Below are 19,386 nucleotides of genomic sequence, written 5' to 3'. Positions count from 1 at the left end.
TCTGTCTGGGTCAGACACCCAGCACCTCCACAAATCAGCTGTTTGCAGCAGAGTCAGAGACAATATGTAAATCATCTAGCAGAGCACTATAGACCGGTCATAGACCTGTGGCTGCTGTTGGCACTGCCAATCAGCTGCTAGTGGCACCCTCTTCCTTACAGTTTACATTCAGCCTCTTTTATCACCTCAAGTAGCCAATCGGTGAGAGTGCCAGACCCCGACTGATCTGATATTCATGACCTAAGTGGTGGAAAGTCGTTTTAAACTTTATAATAAGCATAGTTTAGCCTGTGTATGCAGACAAGCTGTGACTACAGTGCTGCTACTTTCTTTTCTGTAAAACTATATAGTAGTGTTTTTCTTCAACAAAAAGGAACTTTTTTTTAAAATGCCTAGAAAGTGTGAGGATGAAATCTAGCTTTGGACGTGAGCACGAGATGAAATGCAGGCCACACACATTAGAATACGTTCTTGTGGTCTCTGGGAGACTTCCAGCTCTGCACTCCTGGTTAGCTGTGTGATCATTGCTTAATCACTTCCCCATGATTTGACTTTACTGGAATATTTATTTTCCCTATGGACACTAATGTTTTCCTTTCTTTGTAAGCCTAACACTAAGAGTACAGAGCCTTTCCGCAGACCTGGGGGAGGCTTATGATGCAACTCGTAGCGCTGATTTTCTTGCTAAAAGTATGGATTCTGAAGATTTTTCTATGTCAAGGATAGAATCAATGTCATTGACTGAAAGAGCCATCTGTAAAACGGATTCTGGGAATCACCAGAGTGACATACATATTAGAGTACTGACATGGTTTTGTGGCCAGACAGGTTTTTTGGTTGTGTAATCACATTGGTCATACAAGGTGCACGTCACTATCCCTAGTGTTCAAGTACCAGAGCCTGGATATCTGGATTAGGTGCCTCGAAGACATTACGCGCACTGCTGAGTTCTCCAAGTTATTGATCACACACAACTATGGAGTATACTATAGGTGATGCAGTTACTTCTCAACTATAATTATCTTTAGGATCAGTGCCGAAAGACAAAAAACCCACACCTGATAGATACACGGTATGCCTAACACCAGGAAACATTGGGCCACCAACTAATAAACAGCTATGGCATGCTTAGGGTAACTGACATCTCTGATAATATGTAGAGTATGTGGAGAAACACTAAATTAATTAATACAATGTAAAATGTAGGAAAACAGGTAGTCACTGTTGGATGTCAGGGTCAGTTAGAAAGGATGAAGGTGCCCCCAACAGCCTCCCCCAGTGATATATTCAACTTATACTGGGGGAAGGAGGTACTCCGTTTAAGGATGTTTTAGATTTTAAAGCAACTTATCTGATAAGTTTTAGGTAGTGATGGGATTCAGAGTCAGGACTATAGGAGGAACCGTGTTGTCAGAGATATGCACTAAAAACAGCTATTGCATACCTGGATGTTTCACTAACTAACAATGGATTACATCAGAAATCGGAGTCTCATCACCGCTCTTGGTCACTAGAAGCTTGAAAGGGGTGGGCGTGGGGACTATACATGGAGAGTTTCACCAACCACAGATCATGAGAATGGAGGTGCAACAACTCAGTGTTGAGAAGGTGAGCAGTGTTGCAAACATGACGTTTTTTCTGGACTTCAAAAAAAAAGAAATCACTGACAGACAATATCTGAAAACTATAATAAAGCATTATGATTATCAGTGATACATGTCTACAGCCCATAATTCTGAGATGAAATCTGCATTCACTGTATACAGTAAAATGTGATTTTTTTTTACGCTGATGAAAACGTATACAGATTATTTTGACTGTAATTATCATCAGACGCCATATGTTTTTTTTACGGACAGGCAAAAAAAAGTGCCCTATTTTTACGGACTTTCCAGGAGTTTCAAGACAGTTGGCCACCCTGGCTTTGAAGGACTTGGGTTGCTGCTCAATTCAGAATCATTGGGACTGGCAGAGATTATCCAGGTTGTGCCTCTCCTTGTGAATCATAATACCAAAATAGATATTTTCTAAGGCAGAGACTAACAAGACGCCTCTCATGCCTTTTCCCCACTTTTTTTTTAATAAAAAAAGTGTCTCAGATATAATCAATAGTGCGATTTGACAAATATGGCACAAGTCACCTGCAACATCTCACTTCAACGTTTAACTTCTATCTCATTGATAAATTGTTCTTGTGTTCGTTAAATGGTCGTGCATTAACTCTATTTTTTTTTTTTTTTAACAAATTACCGTATGTGCGAAGATATTAAAATGCTGTAGGAACAACCTGTTCCTTCACTGCTAAGCTCTAAATCCACACTTCATATAATAATTTTTGATTAAGTAAATTTCACTATGGGGAGAACAACAGGATTGTAGCCAATATTAAACCCTTGCTAGTTGCTTCCCAATTAGTTTCTAAGCAATTTCCTCCTAGCTTGTAGTATAATAATGTTCTCCTGATAACTTAATGTCGGCATGAAAATAGTGCACACATTATTATTATTGTGATATATATATATGTATATTCATACATATACACATGCACACATTATTATTATTGTGATATATATGTATATTCATACATATACACACCCTTTTGTATCTGTACTTGTAAAGATACTGGTTTGTGACTGTTTCATGTAGCATTATTTGAATGTCCGTATTTTTTTAATACCGATGGTTGGACATTACACGACGAGCACTTTTTTACCCTTTGTATCACTCCTATATTCTATTGATAGTAAAGCTTCAGAGCAGGACCCTCATTCCACTAAATTTGTAGCAATATGTGAAACTTTGTACATGTTATGTCTGAATTGTGATGTAATATGTTGGTGCCACAGAAATAAATAAGAAATAAGCTCTATTAATTGGCCTTCCCCCTCACTCGACTTTCCCCTCTCCAGTCCATCCTTAATGCGGCAGCCAGGGTTGTCCATCTGGCTAATCGCTACTCAGATGAATTCGCTCTTCGCCAGTCATTACATTGGCTGCCCATTCATTACAGGATACAATTCAAAGTACTTGTTCTCACCCACAAAGCTCTCCACAGTGCGGCACCCCCATACATCTCCTCCCTCATTTCGGTCTATCAGCCTAGCCGACCGCTGCGCTCTGCAAATGACTTTCGGCTAACCTCTGCACTAATCCGTACCTCCCACTCCCGACTACAAGACTTCTCCCGTGCTGCGCCAATCCTCTGGAATGCTCTACCCCAAGATATTAGGACCATCCACAATTTGCAAAGTTTTAGGCGCTCGCTCAAAACACATTTGTTCAGAGCGGCCTACCATGTTAACTAATCAAAGTCATTTCATGTTTGTGTGTGTAGCCCATTCACTACTTCCATCTACCCCCCACTCCATGAAGATGACTGGACCATCATTGTAAATACATCATTGTAAATACACACCTGTACTTTGTATCTCCCCCACCTCATTGTAGATTGTAAGCTCTCACGAGCAGGGTCGTCTTATTTTGCTTTATTGTATTGTTAACGTTGTTACCTATGACTGTTGTGTTTGAAACTGTTAAAATGTAAAACGCTGCGGAATATGTTGGCGCTATATAAATTTATTATCAAATAAAATTAGATTACTATTTATTACACGCACCGTATATAAATTAATATACATAAATGTGGCATTCAGGGCAAATTTATAAAAATGCGATAAAAAAAAAGTTTGAGACTTCAAAATCACCCCAAGCAAACGTCATAAGGAACATTCCAGCCATGTTTCTAATCCAAAAGCTTAAAAAACAGAACAAAGCAGGTCAGTGGCATCTTGGAAGGATTTGTAATGAGCAGTTTACTGGGAACCTCAGGACATTATATTATGGGAAAAACATAACAGTCATTGGAAATATGCAAACAGGTATAGTACTAGTATTACACAAAGCAGCAAAAGCAAAGAGCAAGTGCTCAGGACTTCTTTTTTTATTAGTTGCCTAACTGATTCTGCAATTAGTAAGGCAAACCTCTTTATTCTTGTTCCTTGATTTAATGGCATAGTCAGTCATGTAGCAGATCCACTACGATCACATTCAGGTTGAAAGCGTTGCTTACACTTGGCCATATAGGCAGTATTAAAATCCTTGGCATGTGTAGGGCTGATGATTTTTTATTCTCAGTTTGAACTGGCTTTAGGAAGAGACTTGACTGACAGACATATCAACCATGGGATCTCACATATCAGGCTTTGGCAGACTACAAGTATATAGTTGTTGGCAATCCATTGCCAACACAATTTTTAGCAGTAGTAGATCCAGTATCACAATTGTAAAAAAGATGCAATCTCAGACAAGATGTTTAAGGAAGTCTGTCAGCACAAAATGGCTGTTCAAACCAAGCTCAGGCGCACCCTTGGCATGATGGATCACTGAAGGTGGTTGTGGACAGTTCAGCACCTCGTCCTAGTTACATGCTTTTCCATCCATATCTAATTCCCGTAAAGCAAGAGTTCTCAACCAAAGAAAAGGAGGGTGAAGATAGATGCTAAACAAGTAGGTGGGAATGAGCACTGAACTGCTTAGACATTTCAAGGGTACATAGTGTCTATGCTTGGTGTGAACAGTCATTTTGTGATGTGAAAAAAATGCATCCATTAAGCATCCTATTAATAGAATGCAATGCGCAATTTTTGTGCACATGTTGCATTTTTTTTCCGTGGAAAAAATGCATTGCGGTAAAAAATGCAGCATGTTCATTAATTTTGTGTATTTTTCGCAGATTTCCCGCTATTTAATGCATTGGGAAGCTCCGAAAAAAACGCGAAAAAATCCACACAAAAAATGCAAGAAAAACACGCAAAAAATTCATGCGGATTTCCTGCGGAAAAAGTCTGGTTTTGTTCAGGAAATTTCTGCAAAGAATCCTGACGTGTGCACATAGCCTTAAAGGGACACTGTCACCTGAATTTGGAGGGAACAATCTTCAGCCATGGAGGCGGGGTTTTTGATTCACCCTTTCCTTACCCGCTGGCTGCATGCTGGTTGCAATATTGGATTGAAGTTCATTCTCTGTCCTCCATAGTACACGCCTGCACAAGGCAATCTTGCACAGCGCAGGCATGTACTACGGAGGACAGAGAATGAACTTCAATCCAATATTGCAGCCAGCATGCAGCCAGCGGGTAAGGAAAGGGTGAATCAAAAACCCCAAAACCCCGCCTCCATGGCTGAAGATTGTTCCCTCCAAATCCAGGTGACAATGTCCCTTTAAGGATCTATTCACACGACAGTGTGCCACTATTCTTGCTGTCAAAATTCATTGAACCTTTAATATCTTGTGATGAGCGAACGTGATTGGATAACGTATCGGAGCATGCTCGGGTATCCGAGAGTCTTGGGCGTCTCCCCAGCTGCATGGTTTAGACAACCGCAACACATGCATGGATCGCCTAACAGACAGGCAATTCCCACGTGTTGCGTCTAACAGCCATAAAACATGCAGCTGCAGGGACTAGAACATAACATCCGAGCACGTCCAAGATACTGGGATAACAGGATATCCGAGCACTTTCGCTCATCACTATTAGACACCATGACTTGAAATGAGTTTTTATCCGCTTTTACCAGTATCTGAACACTTAACCAACACAGATGTCATTTTTATTGTAAACGAATGCTACGATGGTTAAAAAGTAATAACAAAAAAAAGCTATTAACTCTATTCTGTTATGTTAGCATTAGTAAAGGATTAAAAGGCTATTTGCAAATGTGAGCTAAACATTCCTGCAATTTTGCAATCCATACAAGAACCAAAGTTTGTCCTCCAGGTATCATTAATGCATGTATTGCGTGAAAACAATTTCAATCATAAACATCAGGGAATTGTAAAGGACAATGATTTCTAAGTCAGTGAAACACAAAACCATTCATAGACACAAACCAATTTTAATGCAAATAGAAATTTTAATGTGAAGCGTGGATATTATCAGAAAAAACATTCTATGTAAAAAAAATCTTATAAAATCAGATTAGGACAGGGTACAATAAGATTATAATTTTTATTGATTGCTTTACCATATTTGCCATATTTAATATTGGGTGCTGTATAAACAGTAACATACCTGGAACATCCTAGCTCAATGTCAGATACCCCCCTTTAGTCACAATAGAAAAAAAAGATTTATGGCAACACAAAAGCAATACGTTCCTTTATCTTTGGTGTTTAGAGTTTTCTTTGGAATATTCACTCCACAACAAGGTCTGTGATGTGCAAATTCCGATTTTTATGTAACCAGTCTCATGGTTAAGAAAAAAAGGTAAACTGATGGCTTGGATGTTGTTGTTGGCCTGGTAGGTCAGCCCGGTAGGTCCTACAAACAAGGCAGCTAAACGCTGTTGAGGAACAGGCGAAACTAGAGGCCTGGTGAGAGGATACAATGTAAACACAACTGGTTCATTCGGAAGAGACAGTAGGGAGTTAAGAGTGATTCTTAGTACCAAAGCAAAGGAACAGGAGTCATAATGTGGAATATTAATAAAAAATTCTGATACAAGTACTTAAACACTTAACCATTATAACAGACTGGAATGCCTGATGACACTTTCATGGCTGCAATAGGAATCCCCAGCAGAAAATAACTGGTGGAATACAACAATATCAGAATGCCTGATTGAATATACGATTTGCAGTGCGATGATCATAGATTGTATCATGGGTATCTTGAGATCGCAGGCGTTCGTTACACTACAGAACACAATCTGGGCTTTATGATGTAGAAACTCTGACCAGAAGTGACCCCATCATCAGAGGGTCATGGGTCACTAAAGATCAAAGGAGCATGAGTAGATGTGGGGTAGTGCATAGTAAAGTATAATCTCAGCAATAGACATGTCCCTCCAAGTGACATCATTCATTACCGTTGACAATAATACAAGCGGATGCATTTCTTTCAGACATCACAGGGCTGTTCAGCACAAGTCTGGTGGTGAAAATAGCAGCAGATGTGGATCTTTCTTATTTGCTGTACAGCCTAATGCTGCTGCTGCACCAATGGAAAGGACAGATAAACTGGTTTGCAGTAGGACAAGAATCCACATTTACACACAGTATATAAAAAAGGTGTCAAATATTTGTCAAGTCAACAATGGAAAGGCACACTCACATACCTAGCAGGGATTGGAGAGCCAAGACCGGCAGCAATCGTGCTTCAACGTCAAGAGACGACAAAATGAATAGTCCTGAGGCAACTAGATATTGGCACATGGCTCAAACGTTTGTGTAAACTTTTTCTTCAGGGGAAAGTTAGGTAGAAGGTGCAGTACCTGTTCAGCAGCTATATTCTGTAGGGTATACATTGCATTTAAGGGACAATTCATAATGTGATCTGGACACTCTAGTGGGGATATTCTAGTTCTAGCAAATTCATATTTAGAGCGTAATGAAAAGATGTATTATCTTCCACTAGGTTTTCAGCATCAAGTCAACACAGTCTTTAAAGAGAACCTGACAGCTGATGTATCCTGCCCGACCCAGGGGCAGCATGCGACAGGCACTGGCAGTATAAACTAAGGCAGGCATGTTTGTCTGTGAAACGCTGCTGAATTTCAGAGAAACACAGTTTAAGCAGGGACCGAGCCGCCACGCAGACTAGTCGGACACGTAGGTCCATGGTGACATCTCCCCGCCCGCAGCCCTGGATTGCGCGTATAGCTAAGGTCTGCCTGGACAATTTTACTACTGACACTAGTGCTATGGATACACACACAGGTCCTAATACGATAATAAAAATGATGCCCCTCTTGTAGTGATGCGATGCGCCAGCATTGAGAGATTGAGCTTTGATGCCTAATGCAAAATATGCAGGATGGAGGGGTGTTGAAGCACAGAGCACATCAGCTCACCCCCAATGAATGTCTAGGCTAATTTACAGCAGGCTTCAAGTTCATTACTCAGCACTGGCCGATTGGTTTAGTAAAAGAGAAAAAGAAAATGTAAGTACTACTTTTATTGTTGCATTAGGCCTATACAGTCATATCAGTAGTATGAGGCACCATGACAGGTTCCCGCTAAGACCTTTGCTTACAGTCAGGAACCTTCCTTGTAGGTACATGTAATGGATACAAATCTGTCCTGCTCATGTAATGGATACATAAGTGAACAACTTGATCATGCGTTCAGGACAGATTTAAATCCCGACAAGAAGAAATCTTAAAAACCGTGCAGAAATAATAAGAAAAGTATATTGGATAACATTTTGTTACACAATACATAAGATTGGCTGAAACCATTACCCATATTGGTGTAAGATCTGGGTTAAAAACTTTTTTTTATTACACACCTCAGGTGGTTTGCAAGATCTTAAATAAATTGCAAAACAGCAGTAGAGATGGCATACAGCTGTACGATGGGCGCAAAGTTGTCAGATTTCCTTTCTGCATTGGTTATATTTATTGATGTCTGAGGCTGCAGTTTATTCAGGAAGAAAGACCATTTTTTAGCTTGTGGTGAACCATACATTATATATGATAAAAGCTGAAACAGATGAAGTAGATTTAGAGGTCTGGTGGTAAGGCTCGCAGCACAAGGTGTAGTATGGGCCTGCTTTATGGAAGGTACTGCTTTGGAAGCCCTGATTTAACTTAAGGTGCTCATACACATTAGATTGCTGTCAGAACAATGCTCTTTTGGCCAACAGCTAATTCTCCTGCCTCCCTCATACACATGAACATTAAGATCGGGGTTGACGTGTTTTACGCGGAGAGGCATCTCTGGCAGCGGTATTTAAATTTAAACCGGTAGATCCTACGCTCTCCAACAGATGATCTATGGAAGTCTCCATACACATTACGGCCTCATTCAGAAATGTTCTGCGATTTTCACATATAGAACAAGTAACCTTCTAAGGTGCTATTCACAAGCCCAGGTTTTTTTGTGGACTGTAGGACCGCTAGAAAACCAGGGAAACAAATATATATTTGATCAGAATCACAGATGAAAATCTATGTGTTTGTGAAAATCACAGACATCACATGGATAACATCACTGTGCAGTACACGTGTGCTGTCCATGATTGCAACTGTAATATATGGGAGACGTTTTGTAATTGAATTCTTTTTTTCATCAGTGAAAATCACTAAAGAAACTGATGGTAAAACTGACTGAACACTGATGTAAGTAAAATACAAAACACTGATGAACAACGGACTGAATCATGGACCTCTGAATGAAGCTTCGTGATTGGCCAATCTAGCCAATATCAACAGGTCTGACGGACTTTATTGCCTTTAGATGGAGTTCTTTAAAACTTTAGAGGATGACCTCTTACCACACCAATATATGAGGATCTTTCCTAGATAGGGGGGAGCATGAAGACATATACACTGACACAAAAGGTACCTATTCACAAATATGTCTATAAAGGGATATTTCTGCATATATTGGTTATACTAGATTGCAGCTCTCGTCTACAAAAGGCACAACATGTATATTGGCAAACACTTCTTTCACTTCTATAGAAAAAAAAAAGATCTAAGGTATAGTATACAAAAAATATATATATTATAATTTTATTTGGAAACAATGTATGTGCTTCTCTTCTTTCCATAGCACATACTTGCATGATTTACACTATATATTATGGAATACCATATGATAAGGCAAAAGTGTCCTTAGGCACTTGTGTGTCTTTTTACGGAGGCCTTTAAAAAAATATACTTCTAATGTGTTGCAAACAGAGAAACAAAATGAGCGAGTATGTTTCCTGAATCTTACATCTTGTTGGCAGCTCTAAAAAGGTTCTGTATTGTAAGTGAATAGTAAAGAGGAGGACTGTGTAAAGTCCATCGCATTCGGGCCATAACGTTTACCTATTGTTTGGTAGACACCAATGACCGACTGCAGGGCTTTCCATAATTACAACATACCTGCCCGGGACAACGCCTGAGTACTGTGACCTAGAAACAACGGTAAGGCACCTTGGAAAAGAATCCCTGGATCCCAGCCGCACCTCACGGTTTGGCAGCATATAGTTTGGAATTTGGCGACACTACTTTTAACCTAGAAAAGCCTTTTACGCTGGCAGATTCAAAACCACGTACCACTGATAAAGCACATTTAAAACAACCATCAACAGAAAATGCCATCACCAGCAGAAGCCAAACTGTGTGCTATATAAAGAAGCGAAGCCAGAGAAAAAGACGGACTGATTGATGGGAGACCACATACGTTGTGGAAAAGGAGAACCCGCTTTGTAATATTGCCATGGTTCAGGTAACAACCATGATTCAATGACTTCTCACTGACCACTAGTAAGGACAATCAAGCCCCTCTGCATCCGATTGCCTCCTGGTTTCTCCAGATATATATCTAGGTTACTAGTGCACTGACGTCAATAATGAGGAGGTAACATGCACCAAGTACCAGAGACATCTTTGCGGCTGACAATTTTAAATACTAAGTGTATCCTAATGAATGAAGAGTGAGCGGCGCCGTTAGAAATGGGAGACCTCCTTCCAATGTAGCAGTGAAAAGAGAAGTTGTAGATTGTGTCTAAATGAACCTGACCAAAGAGGCAGCTGCTGTCTTAGTGGCGAGGAGCAATGAAAAGCATTAAGGACGTTCCTAACATTCAAGTAGAGGTGCTATTCAATTCACAGGTCGGTGCTGGACTTGGCAGTAAGAGCCTGGATACGTGCAGAGTTGCAGGACTTGCAAAGGATGTGTCCATCTAATGGGTAGCAGCCTTGATTTTCCCCTTCTGAGAGAAGGCTTCCACAATCCTGTAGATAAGACAAAACATATTAACATTTCAAAACTTGGAGAATAGATATGGGGAAAAAAAAAATCAGCATCTTTTAGATGAATGTACCTCACAGCGATAACACTGAACATGAAAGTCACGATCCAATGCTACAATACGAACAGTTTCCTCCTGGCCAGGAGCAGGCATTATTGGTTCTTTACACACAGAACACCTTGGTGCAAATTTCCTAAAAAAGAGAAAGGAACACAAATTCTAATTTGTATGTATATTTTCCTCTGTTGCTGTGAACCATGCAAAAAAGGACCACATGGAATTAAAGACTATGGACAATAATGATCGTAAAACAAAAAAAGATTTCTGGAGCGAACAATTCTATCTACAGTCTGTTTTCTCTGCTCTCTCTGAAAACATAAATTCTTTCCCCACTACCCACACACTGCGAGATACAACCACCTCCTTGCTGTTAGCTTTAATACTAGGACTACTGGACTCGTGAACCCTGACTAGAACTACTGCAAGTAAGTAGTCAAAATGACGTTACCAGTAGTCCTAGTGTTAAAACTAAAAAAAGAGAGGGAGAGAACTGTCGTGGCTAGGACGGATCTCTGACTGATTTGTCAAATTTTGAAGGACCAGGGTCCAGTAGTTGTGTTGGTAGCGTCTGTGGCATCCAGACCTGCCAATCTCCTATTTGTGGTATTGCCAGTGCAACACATCATGCTGGAAAAGGTGCCAGGTACGTCGGCAGGTAGGAGATACACAGGGCTCTGGTATAGAGGACACGTACTAACAATGCTAGACCTGGGTTCTACAAATCTTTTTTGCTCAACTCTACTTGCATACATACACTAAAGCAGCAAAATGGTATGTTATTTTAATTGAAGGTGATTAAAACTGTTGCTTAATTTGGAATTAGAAAAGCTAAAAAGCAATAAAAAAAAAATGAGTGCAGAAGTTATACATTGTCTGTAAGGATTCCTAGGCATTACATGTCTTTTAAAGAAAATCTGACAGCGGATGCATGCTGCCTGAGTATCAGACACTGGCCGTCTGATTTCAGCCAGGTATGTTTGCCTCTGTTTTTCTCTGAAAAGCTGCAGTGTTTTAGAGAAAAAACATACTGTAAAAACCACCGGTGACCCGCCATTCTGACTAGTCCCCCATGTGGCTCACTGCGCGGTGGCTTCTGGCACCTGGTCCCCTAGAGTGACAGGTCTCTCCCTGTACTCACACTTTGCTCTGATGTGAGGCGGTACCCTGAAACAGTGTCTGCAAATTAAGACTTTGGTTTTGGCTTTGATCCTAAGTCATGTGACAAGACTCATTGGAGAGTCGATATTGACTGTTAGGATTGCTACTTCCTATAGGTGACACTAGAGTTCTAGTCCTTTTCCTCTCTGAAGAGACAATTTGCATATTTCTCAGAGGAGCATTGAGGCTTAAAAGTCTCCTCACCTCGGCATGTCAGTCTTGACATATCGCTCTCCACATGGAGGAAACTTACCCCTTGTCTCCCTGTGCTTGCATGCAGGAAAATACACTCAAAGGGAGCCGGTGGGAAGAAGCTGTCAGGAACCTGCCGAGTTCCTTTAAACTATCCAGAATCATGCTGCGCATTATAGTCCTTATAAACTTTATCCTGGTTTATTTAGTGAATAAGTAATTCTGCGATTGTAGTGTCGTGCACTGTATTATGAGTGAACAAAAGAAATTATTCACCCAACTAAAATGATCATATCTGAAAAATCTGACGACTGGTGCGGCCCCAGAAAAGAACTTGGAATTTCAGCGCCCCATAGGCCATTCCACTTTATACAGCAAGCGTAACTTACTGAACCATAACAAAATAAATGTACATTCAATTGGCTACAGCACAGAAAATAACACACACAAGAAGCATCCCTTGAGATTTTAAGGCTTTAGGACATTTAAATAAAAGAGAGATCAAAGAAAGAAAGTCAGTCTTAGGAAATTCTTATCGTGCTACCCAGGATTTAAACACACCACCCAGGGATTAAATGGATTAGGGGAGAAAAAGTTTTCATTTCCCTGGCCACAAATAAAGATGTATTTCACACTTATCCAAGAAACCCAAAACAAGCCTACAGTAAAAACATAGAAAAGGAGAAGTGTTAAGGGAGCAGCAGAGGCGGCTGGATCCCTAATTGTTTTATGAAGAAGTGTACAGTATATATAGTATACTGATCGTACAAGTCTTTTAAGAGGACCTGGATTCTTAAGAAACTCAACATCTAAAATACACTAACAACAAAAAATAGCTTCTATATTGCATGCAAAATGGCAAGCTTCTACATTCACTCTCCAATCACTTGAAGAGCTCCAAGTAAACGTTCAAGAGTTGATTTATTTTCTTTCTATACAGAAGAGTACAGAACTTAGAATGGAGATAAAATAATCCACTACCTGGCACCACTCTGACCCAATCCAGCATTGTCTGAAAAATATAATTTGAGAAAATCCAGTACATGCTGTTTTTTAAGTGTCAGCTGGAACTGGAAGTATACGTCCAAAGCAGTAAGTGTAAATGTCAGCTGGAACTGGAAGTATAAGTCCAAAGCAGTAAGGGTAAATGTCAGCTGGAACTGGAAGTATAAGTCCAAAATGGTAATGGTCAGTCTCTTTTGCCCACGGGGTATGTGTTGTGTATCACTGGTTTTAAGCAATATTGAGAATAACGTCCTACTCCTTAGTTGGTCTGAATAATTTCTGTACAGTGCAGAGCTCCGATTTACACTTACGGTAAGTTCACATTGTAAATGAAAGGGGAAGCATATAGGTTTTTGCCCCTGGATCACGTCTCATGTAGAAATGCTTTAAAGGTCTTGGTATTCAACCTTTGCAAGTATAATCCAAGGGTTTATCTATTTTACAGCTGGGTACTTTTAACTTCAGTGTAAAAACAACAAAGAAAAAACCCTCCCAAAAAACAAACCAAACCCCACTGCCGTAAAAAATGGTAAATTTTATATCCGGAAGTGTATGACAATGTCCGGCTGGATACTGGGATAGTATGGTTAGGTACATAAATGTTTAGACATTTACAGTGATTTATAAAACTAAAAAGGGGAGTGAAAATTATCGACAAGCGTCAAAAATATAAAAGCACTTAAAGCTGTTGTCCAATGATTTAATACTGACGAGTTCCTGCTCAAGTGAATAGGTGTTGTCCTGCAGTTCCCAGCAGCAGCTACTAATCAGTGTATGGCGCTGTCCTGCTCTGGCTCCATACGCCATTTAAATCCAGCCACCATAGCTGGTAGCAGCTGATTAGTGTAGTGTTGAGTGTAGTACCCCCAATGATCGGATATTGGTAAGGATAGATCATCAATATTAAAAGGCGAGAAAAACACAGTACAAACTCCCCTTAACCTTCTCTAGTAAATTTGTAAGTTGTCTCATTAAATTTTAGCTGCAACCACTTTTCACCTTCAGTTTTCTTCAATAGCTAGTTTTCTGCTTAACATAGAATTCAATGCATTTCATGGTAACAACACAAGTAATATTTTGAAATTTGCCAAGCTGACAGACTGATATGTGACATACAAGGAATATGTACTTCCTTGGCACTAAGGCAACCTCACAGGAGTTATATGAAGAAGCCATACTGTGCAGGCCTGCTCATTAGGATTCATCCTCGTCATTGCCCCACAAGTATGAGGGCTATGTCTGGTTTGTGCAAGAAAGCTTTGTTCCTCTCTGTGATGTCAGTTTGGGCAGATAGTTGTGAGCAGCAGTCTGAAGCCATTTCTGTCAGAGCCCCCTAATTACATCTCCTCTTGAATGTGAAGACAAAGCTACGAGATATAAACTTACAGATGTCAGTTTTGATTTCCTGCAGCTATTGAGGGGCGTAATGTGCACAAACCACCACAAGAATCGCAGACCGCACTACTAATTAGCCCTATTCCCTCATAATGGTCTATAAAATATAACACATAGACCGACTATGATAATATTTCCTATTATTATAGACTGATAACATATCCAACACAAGTAACCAAGCAGGTCAGTATGATTTATTACCCGACTATGTGGCCAAAATCTAGGCTAGTGTTCTAGGGCACTCAAGCCAAATGTTCTCTTTCCCTTAAGGAGTGGAATCTGCCCAGTTCATCCAAATACACAGGGCCATTAGTATTCACATATTGTGAGGACTCCTGACAACCTCTTATATAGTCCTGTTTCTGGAGACTCCAACTAAAAAATTCGACAGCTAGTGGAAATTGACCATTTTAGGTAGTGCTGTCCTAAAGGAATTATCACACAGACCAAATATAAAGTGCCGTTAAAGATTTTACAAAAGTTCATCCACAGGCTGTGGGCAACATACACAACGTTATTGTGACAATTCACAGTACTAAGCCATTAACCACAGCATGTTCATTTATGCAGCGGATCTCCCTTTACGATGCACAGAGTGAAATCTTCTGGAAATCCACAGGATTTCTGCAATGAAATCTGCAGCTAAATTTTCACCATCTGATGCAGATTTTACCATTTAATAGTGTGATAAATGTAACTTACGACAATTCTGGAATCTTGTGCTCCCGTTATACTAAGTATACATTTGACCAGTATTTTCATATAATTACAGTCCTAAATTGAAATTTATTTTTATTTTTTTTGTAAAAGTCTGAATACTGAACCAGACTGGACCTAAAAGGGAAAATAAAAATCCTACTTGTGGAAATCCTCGATGCAGTGGATGTGTCCGGATGCATCCACGGTGAAAGGAATCCCATCCAGACTGCGGAAGCACACCACACAAATGAAGCACCCCGGATGGTAGGCTTTCCCGGTAGCTCTCAGGATCCTCTCCATGATTGGCTTGGCACAGACGCTGCACTGCTCCAATGTCCGCTGAAAAAGACAAACACCCCCAAATGTTAATGACAGCGGCATGCCTTCCCGCTCTCTACTCTGACAGTGCAGCATTAATATCATTTGGCAGTAAATTAAAGTCAACGGGTATCCACATCCTTGTTTACTAAAACTTACTGAAAAACGTGGAAAAATAAAGAGGCAGATTTGGGTTGAAAGGACAACTTACGGATTTGAGAGGTTTATAATCCACAGTGTAAGAATAAAGACACTGCCACATTCATTGATACACATATTGGCTGACTATAGTAGGTTTTATGCTTTCCCAGCCTCTATACCAAGCTGTTCAATATGGATAACCTAATGATAGGTGACTAAGATCAGCCCTGCAAGCAGTATAAAAAATAAATAAAGTGGGAAACTGAGGTCAACGTCCATAAAACCATGCGGGCCATTTATTTCTATATACGGTTAGCAGGGATCAGGGTGAGGTCTGGTGATAGTTTTCTTATATTCTATTACTAAAGAAAGCAATGTTTTTTTTTTACCTTAAAAAAAATGGACATATTATTTGCAAGTGTGCAGCAGCAGCCATTGATGTCAAATACCCACATTGGGCATAAGCAGCATTGACCATCAGGACGAAAAACATTAGTTGCCGTATTTCGTACTTCTTCCATGAAACCAATTCATCGTTCCGTCATCTATAATTTACCACAGTGGATAATTTCAAATGAAAACTTTAGTTGATTCGGGATTCAGGGGATGTAATTAGAGTGAACTTGGACAGAAACCAATCTAAACAGTTCAGAAAGTCCCGTCAGCTACTAAAATAGCCATCATATTAAAATAGAAGCTTTCCTTTAATAAATACCTTCCACTGTGAGGATAACTTTTCGGAATCCTTGTTTCCTAACCAGAGTCCCTTTTTTCAAGTTGAAAACTAGGGCGCTTTCGGCCACACACACACAGTGTTTACCCAGACATATATAGACACAACATTATATATACACAGACATATACCACATTATCACAAATATACACACACATGTATATGCACATATTATGTATACATCAACAGACACTGTTCAAATTGCAACATCAATAAAGAAAAGTTGTGGAATGATGGAAGTCACAGGATCGATAGATGTGTTAAGGATGAGTAAATGATAAAAAAAATGGAAACTAAATTTTCAAAACATCTTGATTTATTCAGTAGCAAGTATGAACAGGAAATGCACTTACACACCTTGGTATGCTATCAGTGACGTTATTAATGATTGTCTGAGGAGTGTTCTACCACAATGAATGCACTTGGGTATGCATTTCATCGAGATCCACTGCTGGCAGCTCCATTTACAATTGCTGATCAATGATGTGATCAATGGGAGACAAATGTTGAAATGCTGCTGGCCATGTTAGCATGCTTAGGCTACACAGGCTGCTCCCAGTAGCACAAGAAACATGTCACCAGGTATTGTTGAGTTGAAAAACAGCTCTGGGGACACTTTGGAGAAATGGCCGTTACGCTCTTTCAAGGACTGATCCATTCTGAATATCTTAGTTGACATTGGCCAAGACAACTGTAATGGGTGCTGTCAGCAGTGGATCTTGATGATTTGACTAAGCAGATTCCACATTACTCAGACAGCGGTAAATAACCTCATTGATAGCAGCCAAGACGTGTAAGTGAGATTATGTCTGGCATGGCACTCATACTAAATAATTAATAAATCAAGATGTTTTGAAACTTTAGCTCCATTTTTTTATCATTTGTATATCATTAACACGTCTGTTGACTTCTTGCCATAACTTCATGACTTCACCTTCTGGTGTTAATTCAGTTTTAGTAGGGTGTGATGCTGTCCCACTAGCCACAGCAGGGAGCTAATTACTCCAGCTGGACAACATGCTGCCATCCATACTGACAGTCTGGACAGCACTAAATATCCCAGCCACAATAGCCTGCACTGCACAGAGCCTCTAGTCCTGACATCTCCTCCATAACCGTCCACAGAATGAACACAGTGGCATCTAGTGATAGAAGCAGGAGCAAGTGCAGGAGGAGATGACAAATTTTATTTCGTAATGAATCAGTCAACGAGCTTCGTAGTGGTTTAGAAGCTTAGTCTTTCTTCTCCTGTACTCCTCCACATTGAGCTCAATTCTGCAAAGCCATAAAAGAACTATTCCAGGGTTGCAGAGCGGCGTTGGGAGAAAACACACTAGCAAGAGGACTTCACTACATTCAAACAAGCAACACTCACTTTTAAATTTGCTCTCACCTCTGCTAAAGAGGCCTACTTCACAACCCTCGTATCTTCCCTATCCTACAACCACAGTTATTCAAAACCTTTAACTCGCTCCTCCATCCCCCACTGCCCCCTCCAACCTCCCTCGTCTCTGCTGAGGACTTTGCCACACACTTTAAAAATAAGATCGACTAAACAAGGCAAGTCTTCATTGTTCAACCACCACAATCCCTTTGTATACCAGACCAATGCCCAAACCCCATAACCTCCCTATTTAACATCACTGAAGGGGAGCTTAGTGGTCTCCTCTCCAAATCGCACCTCACCACCTGTGTGCGCGACCCCATCCCATCCCATCTCCTCTCCAACCTCACCACACTTATCCCATCCCTAACCCACCTCTTCAACCTATCACCTTCCCTTCTGCTTTCAAACATGCCACAATCACGCCTATCCTTAAAAAGCCAACCCGCGATCCAACTGCTATATCCAGCTATTGCCCAATATCACTGCTCCCATTCGCTTCCAAACTCCAGGAGCAGCACGTCCACGCTGAACTTTCCTCCCACCTCTCATCTAACTTGCTCTTTGACAATCTACAATCTGGTTTCAGCCCCATTACTTAACTGAGACAGCCCTGACCAAAATCACTAACTACCTACTTACAGCCAAAGCTAACGGACAATACTGTGTACTCCTCCTTCTAGACCTGTCCTCTGCTTTCGACACAGTTGACCACTGCCTCCTACTACAGATCCTCTCCTCCTTTGGCATCAAAGACCTCGCCCTATCCTGGATTTCCTCGTACCTTTCCAACCGCACATTCAGCGTCTCACACTCCCACACTACCTCCTCATCCCACCCTCTCTCTGTTGGAGTCCCTGAAGGCCGTGTTCTAGGACCCCTACTCTTCTTAATCTATACACTTGGCCTGGGACAACTCATAAAGTCTCATGGTTTCAAGTACCACTTTTATGCTGATGACACTCAGATCTACCTTTCTGGCCCAGACGTCACCGCTCTGCTGTCCAGAATCCCGAAGTGTCTATCAGCCATATCCTCCTTCTCCTCTCGCTTCCTCAAACTCAATGTGGACAAATCTGAACTCATCATCTTTCCTCCATCCCATAGATCTTCCTTACCTGATCTATCTATCGCAATTAACGACATTACGCTTTCCCCCGTACCGGAAGTCCGCTGCCTCGGAGTAACCTTTCACTTTGCCCTGTCCTTCAAACCACACATCCAAGCTCTCTCCACCTCCTGTGGCCTTCAGCTCAAAAATATCTCCAGAATCCGTCCTTTCCTCAACCATCAATCTACTAAAATGCTTATGCATGCCCTCATCATCTCCCGCTTTGACTACTGCAACATCCTTTTCTGTGGCCTCCCTGCTAATATCCTTGCACCTCTACAGTCCATCCTTAACTCTGCTGCCTGATTAATTCATCTCTCTCCTCGCTACTCCTCCGCTTCCCCCCTCTGCAAATCTCTTCACAGGCTCCCATTCCCTCAGCGTATCCAGTTCAAATTACTAATACTGACCAACAAAGCCATCCATAACCTGTCTCCTCCAT

At 40.7% G+C, this 19,386-nt stretch overlaps 1 protein-coding gene across 6 annotated transcripts in view; it reads right to left on the bottom strand.

The window, feature by feature from the left end:
• Nucleotides 1–5,896: 5,896 nt before the first annotated feature.
• LPP (LIM domain containing preferred translocation partner in lipoma) overlaps nt 5,897–19,386 on the bottom strand; it is a 438,714-nt gene continuing 425,224 nt past the window's right edge. For all 6 annotated transcript variants that reach the window (XM_069727091.1, XM_069727088.1, XM_069727092.1 and 3 more), the window contains 3 exons: nt 15,418–15,596; nt 10,821–10,941; nt 5,897–10,731 (listed from right to left, as the gene is read on the bottom strand). In XM_069727091.1, coding sequence (XP_069583192.1) covers nt 10,603–10,731; nt 10,821–10,941; nt 15,418–15,596 — 429 coding nt within the window. In that variant the 3' untranslated portion in view covers nt 5,897–10,602. The remainder of the gene's footprint in view (nt 10,732–10,820; nt 10,942–15,417; nt 15,597–19,386) is intronic.

This window comes from Ranitomeya imitator, chromosome 5 (genome assembly GCF_032444005.1).
Source record: "Ranitomeya imitator isolate aRanImi1 chromosome 5, aRanImi1.pri, whole genome shotgun sequence".
In the NCBI taxonomy this organism is placed as follows: Eukaryota; Metazoa; Chordata; class Amphibia; order Anura; family Dendrobatidae; genus Ranitomeya; species Ranitomeya imitator.
This window is presented reverse-complemented; position numbering and strand designations above follow the sequence as displayed.